The sequence below is a fragment of the Schistocerca americana genome, chromosome 10, assembly GCF_021461395.2.
Source record: "Schistocerca americana isolate TAMUIC-IGC-003095 chromosome 10, iqSchAmer2.1, whole genome shotgun sequence".
Lineage (NCBI taxonomy): Eukaryota > Metazoa > Arthropoda > Insecta > Orthoptera > Acrididae > Schistocerca > Schistocerca americana.
Genome location: NC_060128.1, coordinates 184,202,606 through 184,219,235, shown reverse-complemented (window position 1 = coordinate 184,219,235; position 16,630 = coordinate 184,202,606). Strand labels below are relative to the sequence as shown.

General features: G+C 43.6%; 1 protein-coding gene across 1 annotated transcript in view; it reads left to right on the top strand.

Annotated features, from left to right (window-relative positions):
* The window catches only part of LOC124552539 (platelet endothelial aggregation receptor 1-like), a 187,556-nt gene extending 171,475 nt beyond the window's left edge, over nucleotides 1-16,081 (top strand). Inside the window, exon 10 of the mRNA XM_047126857.1 lies at nucleotides 14,725-16,081. Within this exon, the coding sequence (XP_046982813.1) occupies nucleotides 14,725-15,806 (1,082 nt within the window). The 3' untranslated portion in view covers nucleotides 15,807-16,081. The remainder of the gene's footprint in view (nucleotides 1-14,724) is intronic.
* The last annotated feature ends 549 nt before the right edge of the window (nucleotides 16,082-16,630 follow it).

The window sequence follows — 16,630 nt, the reverse complement described above, 5'->3', positions numbered from 1 at the left end:
TGGTGTCATCGGACGTCCGCCCTGAACAAATTCCGCGAACAAGATAGAACAAAAAGTATTTTTAAAAAAAGGGTACGGTAGCTCAGCGTGTTCGGTCAGAGCGTTAGCTTCCCTTTATAATAAAGAAACTGAGCGAACGGATGAACGAACAAACTTGAACTGGTGTCATCGGACGTCCGCCCTGAACAAATTCCGCGAACAAGATAGAACAAAAAGTATTTTTAAAAAAAGGGTACGGTAGCTCAGCGTGTTCGGTCAGAGCGTTTGCTACCCTTTATAATAAAGAAACTGAGTGAACGGATGAACGAACAAACTTGAACTGGTGTCATCGGACGTCCGCCCTGAACAAATTCCGCGAACAAGATAGAACAAAAAGTATTTTTAAAAAAAGGGTACGGTAGCTCAGCGTGTTCGGTCAGAGCGTTAGCTTCCCTTTATAATAAAGAAACTGAGCGAACGGATGAACGAACAAACTTGAACTGGTGTCATCGGACGTCCGCCCTGAACAAATTCCGCGAACAAGATAGAACAAAAAGTATTTTTAAAAAAAGGGTACGGTAGCTCAGCGTGTTCGGTCAGAGCGTTTGCTACCCTTTATAATAAAGAAACTGAGTGAACGGATGAACGAACAAACTTGAACTGGTGTCATCGGACGTCCGCCCTGAACAAATTCCGCGAACAAGATAGAACAAAAAGTATTTTTAAAAAAAGGGTACGGTAGCTCAGCGTGTTCGGTCAGAGCGTTAGCTTCCCTTTATAATAAAGAAACTGAGCGAACGGATGAACGAACAAACTTGAACTGGTGTCATCGGACGTCCGCCCTGAACAAATTCCGCGAACAAGATAGAACAAAAAGTATTTTTAAAAAAAGGGTACGGTAGCTCAGCGTGTTCGGTCAGAGCGTTAGCTTCCCTTTATAATAAAGAAACTGAGCGAACGGATGAACGAACAAACTTGAACTGGTGTCATCGGACGTCCGCCCTGAACAAATTCCGCGAACAAGATAGAACAAAAAGTATTTTTAAAAAAAGGGTACGGTAGCTCAGCGTGTTCGGTCAGAGCGTTAGCTTCCCTTTATAATAAAGAAACTGAGCGAACGGATGAACGAACAAACTTGAACTGGTGTCATCGGACGTCCGCCCTGAACAAATTCCGCGAACAAGATAGAACAAAAAGTATTTTTAAAAAAAGGGTACGGTAGCTCAGCGTGTTCGGTCAGAGCGTTAGCTTCCCTTTATAATAAAGAAACTGAGCGAACGGATGAACGAACAAACTTGAACTGGTGTCATCGGACGTCCGCCCTGAACAAATTCCGCGAACAAGATAGAACAAAAAGTATTTTTAAAAAAAGGGTACGGTAGCTCAGCGTGTTCGGTCAGAGCGTTAGCTTCCCTTTATAATAAAGAAACTGAGCGAACGGATGAACGAACAAACTTGAACTGGTGTCATCGGACGTCCGCCCTGAACAAATTCCGCGAACAAGATAGAACAAAAAGTATTTTTAAAAAAAGGGTACGGTAGCTCAGCGTGTTCGGTCAGAGCGTTTGCTTCCCTTTATAATAAAGAAACTGAGCGAACGGATGAACGAACAAACTTGAACTGGTGTCATCGGACGTCCGCCCTGAACAAATTCCGCGAACAAGATAGAACAAAAAGTATTTTTAAAAAAAGGGTACGGTAGCTCAGCGTGTTCGGTCAGAGCGTTTGCTACCCTTTATAATAAAGAAACTGAGTGAACGGATGAACGAACAAACTTGAACTGGTGTCATCGGACGTCCGCCCTGAACAAATTCCGCGAACAAGATAGAACAAAAAGTATTTTTAAAAAAAGGGTACGGTAGCTCAGCGTGTTCGGTCAGAGCGTTAGCTTCCCTTTATAATAAAGAAACTGAGCGAACGGATGAACGAACAAACTTGAACTGGTGTCATCGGACGTCCGCCCTGAACAAATTCCGCGAACAAGATAGAACAAAAAGTATTTTTAAAAAAAGGGTACGGTAGCTCAGCGTGTTCGGTCAGAGCGTTTGCTACCCTTTATAATAAAGAAACTGAGTGAACGGATGAACGAACAAACTTGAACTGGTGTCATCGGACGTCCGCCCTGAACAAATTCCGCGAACAAGATAGAACAAAAAGTATTTTTAAAAAAAGGGTACGGTAGCTCAGCGTGTTCGGTCAGAGCGTTAGCTTCCCTTTATAATAAAGAAACTGAGCGAACGGATGAACGAACAAACTTGAACTGGTGTCATCGGACGTCCGCCCTGAACAAATTCCGCGAACAAGATAGAACAAAAAGTATTTTTAAAAAAAGGGTACGGTAGCTCAGCGTGTTCGGTCAGAGCGTTAGCTTCCCTTTATAATAAAGAAACTGAGCGAACGGATGAACGAACAAACTTGAACTGGTGTCATCGGACGTCCGCCCTGAACAAATTCCGCGAACAAGATAGAACAAAAAGTATTTTTAAAAAAAGGGTACGGTAGCTCAGCGTGTTCGGTCAGAGCGTTTGCTTCCCTTTATAATAAAGAAACTGAGCGAACGGATGAACGAACAAACTTGAACTGGTGTCATCGGACGTCCGCCCTGAACAAATTCCGCGAACAAGATAGAACAAAAAGTATTTAAAAAAAAGGGTACGGTAGCTCAGCGTGTTCGGTCAGAGCGTTTGCTACCCTTTATAATAAAGAAACTGAGTGAACGGATGAACGAACAAACTTGAACTGGTGTCATCGGACGTCCGCCCTGAACAAATTCCGCGAACAAGATAGAACAAAAAGTATTTTTAAAAAAAGGGTACGGTAGCTCAGCGTGTTCGGTCAGAGCGTTAGCTTCCCTTTATAATAAAGAAACTGAGCGAACGGATGAACGAACAAACTTGAACTGGTGTCATCGGACGTCCGCCCTGAACAAATTCCGCGAACAAGATAGAACAAAAAGTATTTTTAAAAAAAGGGTACGGTAGCTCAGCGTGTTCGGTCAGAGCGTTTGCTACCCTTTATAATAAAGAAACTGAGTGAACGGATGAACGAACAAACTTGAACTGGTGTCATCGGACGTCCGCCCTGAACAAATTCCGCGAACAAGATAGAACAAAAAGTATTTTTAAAAAAAGGGTACGGTAGCTCAGCGTGTTCGGTCAGAGCGTTAGCTTCCCTTTATAATAAAGAAACTGAGCGAACGGATGAACGAACAAACTTGAACTGGTGTCATCGGACGTCCGCCCTGAACAAATTCCGCGAACAAGATAGAACAAAAAGTATTTTTAAAAAAAGGGTACGGTAGCTCAGCGTGTTCGGTCAGAGCGTTAGCTTCCCTTTATAATAAAGAAACTGAGCGAACGGATGAACGAACAAACTTGAACTGGTGTCATCGGACGTCCGCCCTGAACAAATTCCGCGAACAAGATAGAACAAAAAGTATTTTTAAAAAAAGGGTACGGTAGCTCAGCGTGTTCGGTCAGAGCGTTAGCTTCCCTTTATAATAAAGAAACTGAGCGAACGGATGAACGAACAAACTTGAACTGGTGTCATCGGACGTCCGCCCTGAACAAATTCCGCGAACAAGATAGAACAAAAAGTATTTTTAAAAAAAGGGTACGGTAGCTCAGCGTGTTCGGTCAGAGCGTTAGCTTCCCTTTATAATAAAGAAACTGAGCGAACGGATGAACGAACAAACTTGAACTGGTGTCATCGGACGTCCGCCCTGAACAAATTCCGCGAACAAGATAGAACAAAAAGTATTTTTAAAAAAAGGGTACGGTAGCTCAGCGTGTTCGGTCAGAGCGTTAGCTTCCCTTTATAATAAAGAAACTGAGCGAACGGATGAACGAACAAACTTGAACTGGTGTCATCGGACGTCCGCCCTGAACAAATTCCGCGAACAAGATAGAACAAAAAGTATTTTTAAAAAAAGGGTACGGTAGCTCAGCGTGTTCGGTCAGAGCGTTAGCTTCCCTTTATAATAAAGAAACTGAGCGAACGGATGAACGAACAAACTTGAACTGGTGTCATCGGACGTCCGCCCTGAACAAATTCCGCGAACAAGATAGAACAAAAAGTATTTTTAAAAAAAGGGTACGGTAGCTCAGCGTGTTCGGTCAGAGCGTTAGCTTCCCTTTATAATAAAGAAACTGAGCGAACGGATGAACGAACAAACTTGAACTGGTGTCATCGGACGTCCGCCCTGAACAAATTCCGCGAACAAGATAGAACAAAAAGTATTTTTAAAAAAAGGGTACGGTAGCTCAGCGTGTTCGGTCAGAGCGTTAGCTTCCCTTTATAATAAAGAAACTGAGCGAACGGATGAACGAACAAACTTGAACTGGTGTCATCGGACGTCCGCCCTGAACAAATTCCGCGAACAAGATAGAACAAAAAGTATTTTTAAAAAAAGGGTACGGTAGCTCAGCGTGTTCGGTCAGAGCGTTAGCTTCCCTTTATAATAAAGAAACTGAGCGAACGGATGAACGAACAAACTTGAACTGGTGTCATCGGACGTCCGCCCTGAACAAATTCCGCGAACAAGATAGAACAAAAAGTATTTTTAAAAAAAGGGTACGGTAGCTCAGCGTGTTCGGTCAGAGCGTTAGCTTCCCTTTATAATAAAGAAACTGAGCGAACGGATGAACGAACAAACTTGAACTGGTGTCATCGGACGTCCGCCCTGAACAAATTCCGCGAACAAGATAGAACAAAAAGTATTTTTAAAAAAAGGGTACGGTAGCTCAGCGTGTTCGGTCAGAGCGTTAGCTTCCCTTTATAATAAAGAAACTGAGCGAACGGATGAACGAACAAACTTGAACTGGTGTCATCGGACGTCCGCCCTGAACAAATTCCGCGAACAAGATAGAACAAAAAGTATTTTTAAAAAAAGGGTACGGTAGCTCAGCGTGTTCGGTCAGAGCGTTAGCTTCCCTTTATAATAAAGAAACTGAGCGAACGGATGAACGAACAAACTTGAACTGGTGTCATCGGACGTCCGCCCTGAACAAATTCCGCGAACAAGATAGAACAAAAAGTATTTTTAAAAAAAGGGTACGGTAGCTCAGCGTGTTCGGTCAGAGCGTTAGCTTCCCTTTATAATAAAGAAACTGAGCGAACGGATGAACGAACAAACTTGAACTGGTGTCATCGGACGTCCGCCCTGAACAAATTCCGCGAACAAGATAGAACAAAAAGTATTTTTAAAAAAAGGGTACGGTAGCTCAGCGTGTTCGGTCAGAGCGTTAGCTTCCCTTTATAATAAAGAAACTGAGCGAACGGATGAACGAACAAACTTGAACTGGTGTCATCGGACGTCCGCCCTGAACAAATTCCGCGAACAAGATAGAACAAAAAGTATTTTTAAAAAAAGGGTACGGTAGCTCAGCGTGTTCGGTCAGAGCGTTTGCTGCCCTTTATAATAAAAGAACTGAGCGAACGGATGAACGAACAAACTTGAACTGGTGTCATCGGACGTCCGCCCTGAACAAATTCCGCGAACAAGATAGAACAAAAAGTATTTTTAAAAAAAGGGTACGGTAGCTCAGCGTGTTCGGTCAGAGCGTTAGCTTCCCTTTATAATAAAGAAACTGAGCGAACGGATGAACGAACAAACTTGAACTGGTGTCATCGGACGTCCGCCCTGAACAAATTCCGCGAACAAGATAGAACAAAAAGTATTTTTAAAAAAAGGGTACGGTAGCTCAGCGTGTTCGGTCAGAGCGTTAGCTTCCCTTTATAATAAAGAAACTGAGCGAACGGATGAACGAACAAACTTGAACTGGTGTCATCGGACGTCCGCCCTGAACAAATTCCGCGAACAAGATAGAACAAAAAGTATTTTTAAAAAAAGGGTACGGTAGCTCAGCGTGTTCGGTCAGAGCGTTAGCTTCCCTTTATAATAAAGAAACTGAGCGAACGGATGAACGAACAAACTTGAACTGGTGTCATCAGACGTCCGCCCTGAACAAATTCCGCGAACAAGATAGAACAAAAAGTATTTTTAAAAAAAGGGTACGGTAGCTCAGCGTGTTCGGTCAGAGCGTTAGCTTCCCTTTATAATAAAGAAACTGAGCGAACGGATGAACGAACAAACTTGAACTGGTGTCATCGGACGTCCGCCCTGAACAAATTCCGCGAACAAGATAGAACAAAAAGTATTTTTAAAAAAAGGGTACGGTAGCTCAGCGTGTTCGGTCAAAGCGTTAGCTTCCCTTTATAATAAAGAAACTGAGCGAACGGATGAACGAACAAACTTGAACTGGTGTCATCGGACGTCCGCCCTGAACAAATTCCGCGAACAAGATAGAACAAAAAGTATTTTTAAAAAAAGGGTACGGTAGCTCAGCGTGTTCGGTCAGAGCGTTAGCTTCCCTTTATAATAAAGAAACTGAGCGAACGGATGAACGAACAAACTTGAACTGGTGTCATCGGACGTCCGCCCTGAACAAATTCCGCGAACAAGATAGAACAAAAAGTATTTTTAAAAAAAGGGTACGGTAGCTCAGCGTGTTCGGTCAGAGCGTTAGCTTCCCTTTATAATAAAGAAACTGAGCGAACGGATGAACGAACAAACTTGAACTGGTGTCATCGGACGTCCGCCCTGAACAAATTCCGCGAACAAGATAGAACAAAAAGTATTTTTAAAAAAAGGGTACGGTAGCTCAGCGTGTTCGGTCAGAGCGTTAGCTTCCCTTTATAATAAAGAAACTGAGCGAACGGATGAACGAACAAACTTGAACTGGTGTCATCGGACGTCCGCCCTGAACAAATTCCGCGAACAAGATAGAACAAAAAGTATTTTTAAAAAAAGGGTACGGTAGCTCAGCGTGTTCGGTCAGAGCGTTAGCTTCCCTTTATAATAAAGAAACTGAGCGAACGGATGAACGAACAAACTTGAACTGGTGTCATCGGACGTCCGCCCTGAACAAATTCCGCGAACAAGATAGAACAAAAAGTATTTTTAAAAAAAGGGTACGGTAGCTCAGCGTGTTCGGTCAGAGCGTTAGCTTCCCTTTATAATAAAGAAACTGAGCGAACGGATGAACGAACAAACTTGAACTGGTGTCATCAGACGTCCGCCCTGAACAAATTCCGCGAACAAGATAGAACAAAAAGTATTTTTAAAAAAAGGGTACGGTAGCTCAGCGTGTTCGGTCAGAGCGTTAGCTTCCCTTTATAATAAAGAAACTGAGCGAACGGATGAACGAACAAACTTGAACTGGTGTCATCGGACGTCCGCCCTGAACAAATTCCGCGAACAAGATAGAACAAAAAGTATTTTTAAAAAAAGGGTACGGTAGCTCAGCGTGTTCGGTCAGAGCGTTAGCTTCCCTTTATAATAAAGAAACTGAGCGAACGGATGAACGAACAAACTTGAACTGGTGTCATCGGACGTCCGCCCTGAACAAATTCCGCGAACAAGATAGAACAAAAAGTATTTTTAAAAAAAGGGTACGGTAGCTCAGCGTGTTCGGTCAGAGCGTTAGCTTCCCTTTATAATAAAGAAACTGAGCGAACGGATGAACGAACAAACTTGAACTGGTGTCATCGGACGTCCGCCCTGAACAAATTCCGCGAACAAGATAGAACAAAAAGTATTTTTAAAAAAAGGGTACGGTAGCTCAGCGTGTTCGGTCAGAGCGTTAGCTTCCCTTTATAATAAAGAAACTGAGCGAACGGATGAACGAACAAACTTGAACTGGTGTCATCGGACGTCCGCCCTGAACAAATTCCGCGAACAAGATAGAACAAAAAGTATTTTTAAAAAAAGGGTACGGTAGCTCAGCGTGTTCGGTCAGAGCGTTTGCTGCCCTTTATAATAAAAGAACTGAGCGAACGGATGAACGAACAAACTTGAACTGGTGTCATCGGACGTCCGCCCTGAACAAATTCCGCGAACAAGATAGAACAAAAAGTATTTTTAAAAAAAGGGTACGGTAGCTCAGCGTGTTCGGTCAGAGCGTTAGCTTCCCTTTATAATAAAGAAACTGAGCGAACGGATGAACGAACAAACTTGAACTGGTGTCATCAGACGTCCGCCCTGAACAAATTCCGCGAACAAGATAGAACAAAAAGTATTTTTAAAAAAAGGGTACGGTAGCTCAGCGTGTTCGGTCAGAGCGTTAGCTTCCCTTTATAATAAAGAAACTGAGCGAACGGATGAACGAACAAACTTGAACTGGTGTCATCGGACGTCCGCCCTGAACAAATTCCGCGAACAAGGTAGAACAAAAAGTATTTTTAAAAAAAGGGTACGGTAGCTCAGCGTGTTCGGTCAGAGCGTTAGCTTCCCTTTATAATAAAGAAACTGAGCGAACGGATGAACGAACAAACTTGAACTGGTGTCATCAGACGTCCGCCCTGAACAAATTCCGCGAACAAGATAGAACAAAAAGTATTTTTAAAAAAAGGGTACGGTAGCTCAGCGTGTTCGGTCAGAGCGTTAGCTTCCCTTTATAATAAAGAAACTGAGCGAACGGATGAACGAACAAACTTGAACTGGTGTCATCGGACGTCCGCCCTGAACAAATTCCGCGAACAAGATAGAACAAAAAGTATTTTTAAAAAAAGGGTACGGTAGCTCAGCGTGTTCGGTCAGAGCGTTAGCTTCCCTTTATAATAAAGAAACTGAGCGAACGGATGAACGAACAAACTTGAACTGGTGTCATCGGACGTCCGCCCTGAACAAATTCCGCGAACAAGATAGAACAAAAAGTATTTTTAAAAAAAGGGTACGGTAGCTCAGCGTGTTCGGTCAGAGCGTTTGCTGCCCTTTATAATAAAAGAACTGAGCGAACGGATGAACGAACAAACTTGAACTGGTGTCATCGGACGTCCGCCCTGAACAAATTCCGCGAACAAGATAGAACAAAAAGTATTTTTAAAAAAAGGGTACGGTAGCTCAGCGTGTTCGGTCAGAGCGTTAGCTTCCCTTTATAATAAAGAAACTGAGCGAACGGATGAACGAACAAACTTGAACTGGTGTCATCGGACGTCCGCCCTGAACAAATTCCGCGAACAAGATAGAACAAAAAGTATTTTTAAAAAAAGGGTACGGTAGCTCAGCGTGTTCGGTCAGAGCGTTAGCTTCCCTTTATAATAAAGAAACTGAGCGAACGGATGAACGAACAAACTTGAACTGGTGTCATCGGACGTCCGCCCTGAACAAATTCCGCGAACAAGATAGAACAAAAAGTATTTTTAAAAAAAGGGTACGGTAGCTCAGCGTGTTCGGTCAGAGCGTTTGCTGCCCTTTATAATAAAAGAACTGAGCGAACGGATGAACGAACAAACTTGAACTGGTGTCATCGGACGTCCGCCCTGAACAAATTCCGCGAACAAGATAGAACAAAAAGTATTTTTAAAAAAAGGGTACGGTAGCTCAGCGTGTTCGGTCAGAGCGTTAGCTTCCCTTTATAATAAAGAAACTGAGCGAACGGATGAACGAACAAACTTGAACTGGTGTCATCGGACGTCCGCCCTGAACAAATTCCGCGAACAAGATAGAACAAAAAGTATTTTTAAAAAAAGGGTACGGTAGCTCAGCGTGTTCGGTCAGAGCGTTAGCTTCCCTTTATAATAAAGAAACTGAGCGAACGGATGAACGAACAAACTTGAACTGGTGTCATCGGACGTCCGCCCTGAACAAATTCCGCGAACAAGATAGAACAAAAAGTATTTTTAAAAAAAGGGTACGGTAGCTCAGCGTGTTCGGTCAGAGCGTTTGCTGCCCTTTATAATAAAAGAACTGAGCGAACGGATGAACGAACAAACTTGAACTGGTGTCATCGGACGTCCGCCCTGAACAAATTCCGCGAACAAGATAGAACAAAAAGTATTTTTAAAAAAAGGGTACGGTAGCTCAGCGTGTTCGGTCAGAGCGTTAGCTTCCCTTTATAATAAAGAAACTGAGCGAACGGATGAACGAACAAACTTGAACTGGTGTCATCGGACGTCCGCCCTGAACAAATTCCGCGAACAAGATAGAACAAAAAGTGTTTTTAAAAAAAGGGTACGGTAGCTCAGCGTGTTCGGTCAGAGCGTTAGCTTCCCTTTATAATAAAGAAACTGAGCGAACGGATGAACGAACAAACTTGAACTGGTGTCATCGGACGTCCGCCCTGAACAAATTCCGCGAACAAGATAGAACAAAAAGTATTTTTAAAAAAAGGGTACGGTAGCTCAGCGTGTTCGGTCAGAGCGTTAGCTTCCCTTTATAATAAAGAAACTGAGCGAACGGATGAACGAACAAACTTGAACTGGTGTCATCGGACGTCCGCCCTGAACAAATTCCGCGAACAAGATAGAACAAAAAGTATTTTTAAAAAAAGGGTACGGTAGCTCAGCGTGTTCGGTCAGAGCGTTAGCTTCCCTTTATAATAAAGAAACTGAGCGAACGGATGAACGAACAAACTTGAACTGGTGTCATCGGACGTCCGCCCTGAACAAATTCCGCGAACAAGATAGAACAAAAAGTATTTTTAAAAAAAGGGTACGGTAGCTCAGCGTGTTCGGTCAGAGCGTTTGCTGCCCTTTATAATAAAAGAACTGAGCGAACGGATGAACGAACAAACTTGAACTGGTGTCATCGGACGTCCGCCCTGAACAAATTCCGCGAACAAGATAGAACAAAAAGTATTTTTAAAAAAAGGGTACGGTAGCTCAGCGTGTTCGGTCAGAGCGTTAGCTTCCCTTTATAATAAAGAAACTGAGCGAACGGATGAACGAACAAACTTGAACTGGTGTCATCGGACGTCCGCCCTGAACAAATTCCGCGAACAAGATAGAACAAAAAGTATTTTTAAAAAAAGGGTACGGTAGCTCAGCGTGTTCGGTCAGAGCGTTAGCTTCCCTTTATAGTAAAGAAACTGAGCGAACGGATGAACGAACAAACTTGAACTGGTGTCATCAGACGTCCGCCCTGAACAAATTCCGCGAACAAGATAGAACAAAAAGTATTTTTAAAAAAAGGGTACGGTAGCTCAGCGTGTTCGGTCAGAGCGTTAGCTTCCCTTTATAATAAAGAAACTGAGCGAACGGATGAACGAACAAACTTGAACTGGTGTCATCGGACGTCCGCCCTGAACAAATTCCGCGAACAAGATAGAACAAAAAGTATTTTTAAAAAAAGGGTACGGTAGCTCAGCGTGTTCGGTCAGAGCGTTAGCTTCCCTTTATAATAAAGAAACTGAGCGAACGGATGAACGAACAAACTTGAACTGGTGTCATCGGACGTCCGCCCTGAACAAATTCCGCGAACAAGATAGAACAAAAAGTATTTTTAAAAAAAGGGTACGGTAGCTCAGCGTGTTCGGTCAGAGCGTTAGCTTCCCTTTATAATAAAGAAACTGAGCGAACGGATGAACGAACAAACTTGAACTGGTGTCATCGGACGTCCGCCCTGAACAAATTCCGCGAACAAGATAGAACAAAAAGTATTTTTAAAAAAAGGGTACGGTTGCTCAGCGTGTTCGGTCAGAGCGTTAGCTTCCCTTTATAATAAAGAAACTGAGCGAACGGATGAACGAACAAATTCCGTGAACAAGATAGAACAATATGTATTAAAAAAATAAAATAAAAATAAGTGGTTGGCGTTCAAGCCGCTGGATCGCTGAATCGAGTTCCGTTCGTCAGTCTTTTTTTCTTTTTCTCAACACCTTTTTTTTAGTATTTATATTACAATTGATATAATGGGGAAAATACGTGTAATCGGATGAAATTTTACTAAATTTATAATGTTATTTGGCAGTCTGCTAATTTTTATTGTCACAAATGATGTAATATTCATAACTATCGACTAGTAAACAACCAAATGCATAAAGTCATACTGAATGTGAATGCTTGTCCGTGATTTGAGAAATCCCTTATACCTGGAAGGAGCCCGAAACGATTTGTTACCTCCAAGTTTTGACCGGCACAGACGACTTTCGAAAGATGTACAACTAATCGTCGCTTTCGACATTACGAGTACAAGTTGCAGGATGGTATTTTTCGTAAATACATGGAAAACATAAAGTTAAACGGCACCAGCTGCATCGAATAAATGCTGTGTCTCCGCATACGCATGGTCTTTCGACGTTTTATGTGGAAAAACAAACCTTTTTAACATTTTCAAAAACCTCTCTTTCAGACGATAGTTTGGAAACAAACCATGCATAACGCAGTATTTCCCTAAAAATGGCCGGCCGCGGTGGTCTCGCGGTTCTAGGCGCGCAGTCTGGAACCGCGCGACTGCTACGGTCGCAGGTTCGAATCCTGCCTCGGGCATGGATGTGTGTGATGTCATTAGGTTAGTTAGATTTAAGTAGTTCTAAGTTCTAGGGGACTGATGACCACAGCTGTTAAGTCCCATAGTGCTCAGAGCCATTTGAACCATTTGAACCCTAAAAATCGGCGCTGATAATTGGTTATGCAGTATCGAGTGTATTTTAATAGCGTCTTCCGAGAAGCAATTTCTCGTTCTCTTTCGATTAAATGCGAACAGTTTTGAAGACACGGACAAGCACACATTTTCAGTATCACTGTATGCGTTTGGTCGTTTACTAATCGATAGTTACGGATATTATATTATTTGTGGTAATAAAAATTAGTAGACTGCCAAATAACATTGTAAATTTAATAAAAGTTCATCCGATTACACGTATTTCTCCCATTACATCAATTGTAATATAAATAGTAAAGAAAATGACTGTGCTGAAAATAACAAAAAAAAAAACTGACGAACGGAACTCGATCCAGCGATCCAGCGGCTTGAACGCCAACCACTTGCCGGCCGAAGTGGCCGTGCGGTTAAAGGCGCTGCAGTCTGGAACCGCAAGACCGCTACGGTCGCAGGTTCGAATCCTGCCTCGGGCATGGATGTTTGTGATGTCCTTAGGTTAGTTAGGTTTAAGTAGTTCTAAGTTCTAGGGGACTAATGACCTCAGCAGTTGAGTCCCATAGTGCTCAGAGCCATTTAGCCAGCCAGCCAACCACTTTCTTTTTTTAAAAATACTTTTTGTTCTATCTTGTTCGCGGAATTTGTTCAGGGCGGACGTCTGATGACACCAGTTCAAGTTTGTTCGTTCATCCGTCCGCTCAGTTTCTTTATTAGAAAGGGAAGCTAACGCTGTGATCGAACACGCTGAGCTACCGTGCCATCACCACAAGGCGGCAGCCGCTTCATGGCCACGCACAAATATACAGGGTGTTACAAAAAGGTACGGCCAAACTTTAAGGAAACATTCCTCACACACAAAGAAAGAAAATATGTTATGTGGGCATGTGTCCGGAAACGCTTACTTTCCATGCTAGAGCTCATTTTATTACTTCTCTTCAAATCACATCAATCATGGAATGTCAACACACAGCAACAGAACGTACCAGCGTGACTTCAAACACATTGTTACAGGAAATGTTCAAAATGTCCTCCGTTAGCGAGAATACATGCATCCACCCTCCGTCGCATGGAATCCCTGATGCGCTAATGCAGCCCTGGAAAATGGCGTATTGTACCACAGCCGTCCACAATACTTGTAATGGCAGATGTTCTAGCAGCACAGGTAGGGTATCCCGTATGAAATCATGATAACGTGCTCCATTGAGCGTAGGTGGGAGAACATGGGGCCAATCAAGACATCACCAACAGTGCCTGCCCAAACGTTCGCAGAAAATCTGTGTTGATGACGTGATTGCACAATTGCGTGCGGATTCTCGTCAGCCCACACATGTTGTTTGCGAAAATTTACAATTTGATCACGTTGGAATGAAGCCTCAACCGTAAAGAGAGCATTTGCACTGAAATGAGGATTGACACATTGTTGGATGAACCATTCGCAGAAGTGTACCCGTGAAGGCCAATCAGCTGCTGATAGTGCCTGCACACGCTGAACATGGTACGGAAACAACTGGTTCTCCCGTAGCACTCTCTATACAGTGACGTGGTCAACGTTACCTTGTACAGCAGCAACTTCTCTGACGCTGACATTAGGGTTATCGTCAACTGCACGAAGAATTGCCTCGTCCATTGCAGGTGTCCTCGGCGTTCTAGGTCTTCCCCAGTCGCGAGTCATAGGCTGGAATTTTTCCGTGCTCCGTAAGACGCCCATCAACTGCTTCGAAAGTCTTCCTGTCGGGACACATTCGTTCCGGAAATCTGCCTCGATACAAACGTACCGCGCCACGGCTATTGCGTCGTGGTAATCCATACATCAAATGAGCATCTGCCAATTCCGCATTTGTAAACATTGCACTGACTGCAAAACCACGTTCGTGATGAACACTAACCTGTTGATGCTATGTACTGATGTTCTCGATGCTATTACTGTAGAGCAATGAGTCGCATGTCGACACAACCACCGAAGTCAACATTACCTTCATCCAATTGGGCCAACTGGCGGTGAATCGAGGAAGCACAGTACATACTAACGAAACTAACATGAGCTCTAACATGGAAATTAAGCGTTTCCGGACACTTGTCCACATAACATCTTTTATTTATTTGTGTGTGGGGAATGTTTCCTGAAAGTTTGGCCGTACCTTTTTGTATATTCAACGGCCGAAATTATCTTGCGATTTTCTCAGTAACGCTTGAGAAGTACGCGCTACTGCTTACACATTTTGTTGTCCTCATGGAGTACTACGAGTGTACGGAGTTTACAGTAAATCCGCGTTCCAAACGTCGTGCCCCCCCCCCCCCCCCTTGTTAGACACGGGTCAATAAATAGAAGTAAATAATAAACTCGTGTTTTGTTCGCTGTGTTCCAGGAAATGTGCCACCACAAAGGCTGTCGCCCGCGGCTTCTGAGCCAGCGTCATCAAAGCATTCCACGTCAGACGAGTATGATGACGTCAGCGGTTACTTCGCAGCGGACACAAAGAAACTAGTCAAACGTGTCAACGAACGACGGGTCCCAAACACTACAGTCGCACGCGGCCAAATCACCGACGATGCGGACGGTCTGTACGAAGGAGTCTGTAGAGGGCGATGCAGCCCCGTGTACGGCGAAATAGGTGACGACAACTCGTCTAGTCATTACAGTGAGCTGAAACCAAATAATGCAAACACTGGAGCGGGGACGAAAAGAGTAAGTCCCTTCGCCTCCCAAATGGCTGAAAACGAGTTATATGAGGAGCCCAGTGGAAAAGAGTGGTCTCGAGCTTCCGTACAGGTGATCGATAACAACTTGTACATGCCGTACGACAAGCAACCGGAGAGGAATACTTTAACTGAAACGGATCTCGATCAAATGTACGCTAAAGTCGTTAAAAAGGGTAAGAAGGGTTATTCGGCTAAATTAGTCGACAATGACTTCTACGGCCAGCCCAGCAGAAACGAACAGGAGAACACTTTTGGGAAAGTGGTCGAGAGTGATGTGCCTCTCAGGGCTCTGCGTCAGAAACAGATCGCGCAGGAACCGGAAGGGCATTACGAAGACGTGTCCGACGAGTTCGGACGTGCAGCGGAGCTGCGACAGATCCGAAAGGACGCGCTCGCTAAACAGGAAGAAGAACGGGATTACGAAGAAATTGGCGATACCCGACCCGAAGTGCTCAGTGAAATAGTCGATAATGATCTGTACAAAGACTCTGGTAGTGGTGTGAACGCTAAGTCTGTTCGCCAGGAGGTGGAGGCGGACTATGCGGAAATTGACAACAGAGCTGGCGGGAGTCCAGGTGAGATAGTTGAGAACAGCCTGTATGCGCAAACAGGCGGTGGTGGCGGAGGGTGCAGTGTGGGAACCGAGATCATTCAGAATGACTTGTACAGCTCGAACGCCACGGATCTGGAGAAAAACCGTTATCTACATACTAAGATAATGAAGAGGAAAGGAAATAAGAAGTCGTGAAACTCAGGAAAGCTTAACTGCTGGCCAAAAAACTGCTGCGTAATGTGTGCCTACTTCAGATAGAGAGACTGGGACAGACTGTGTGTGTGTGTGTGTGTGTGTGTGTGTGTGTGTGTGTGTGTGTGACAGAGAGAGAGAGAGAGAGAGAGAGAGAGAGAGAGAGAGAGAGAGAGAAAGAAGAGGAGAGAGGACTATACTGATGCAGTTTAGTTAAGGCAGTAACTTGTAATTTGTACCTGTTTGTGCATGTAAATATACGTTGACTGAGTACTACACATTAAACCATTGTTCAATATTCAATACATTTTATGCCTGTCGAATTTAAAACTTTCTCAGTGTATACGACGGACGTTCAATAAGTAATGCAACAAATTTTTTTCTTGGCCAGATCCAATCGAAAAAAATACAGAATTTTTTGAAGAACATTATGGAATGTCTCCACTTCAGCCCCTATAGTTTCATAAAGTTCCGAAAGGTGGCGGCACTGTATGTAGCCTTCAAAATATCGTCTGCGTTCGAGGCAGTTGTTATTGATTTTATTTTGGTAGAAACCAAGGCATCGCATACATTCATAGGAGCTTGCAGAAGGCCTACAGAAAAGCTGCACGGTCACCAATGGTATCTATTCTTTAGAGAACAGTTACTATCTTCATATATATAGTTAAAGGCTACCCATTGACCATCGTCTGTGCGAATGTGCACAGGTTGCCCGAGCTCTTACGAGAAGTGTCACCTTAGTGTGCGCCAGTAATGAGTGGATGGGCAAATATCTATTAGGTACATTAGGTATGTAGATTGTGGACAGTTGGGAATGTAGGTCTCAC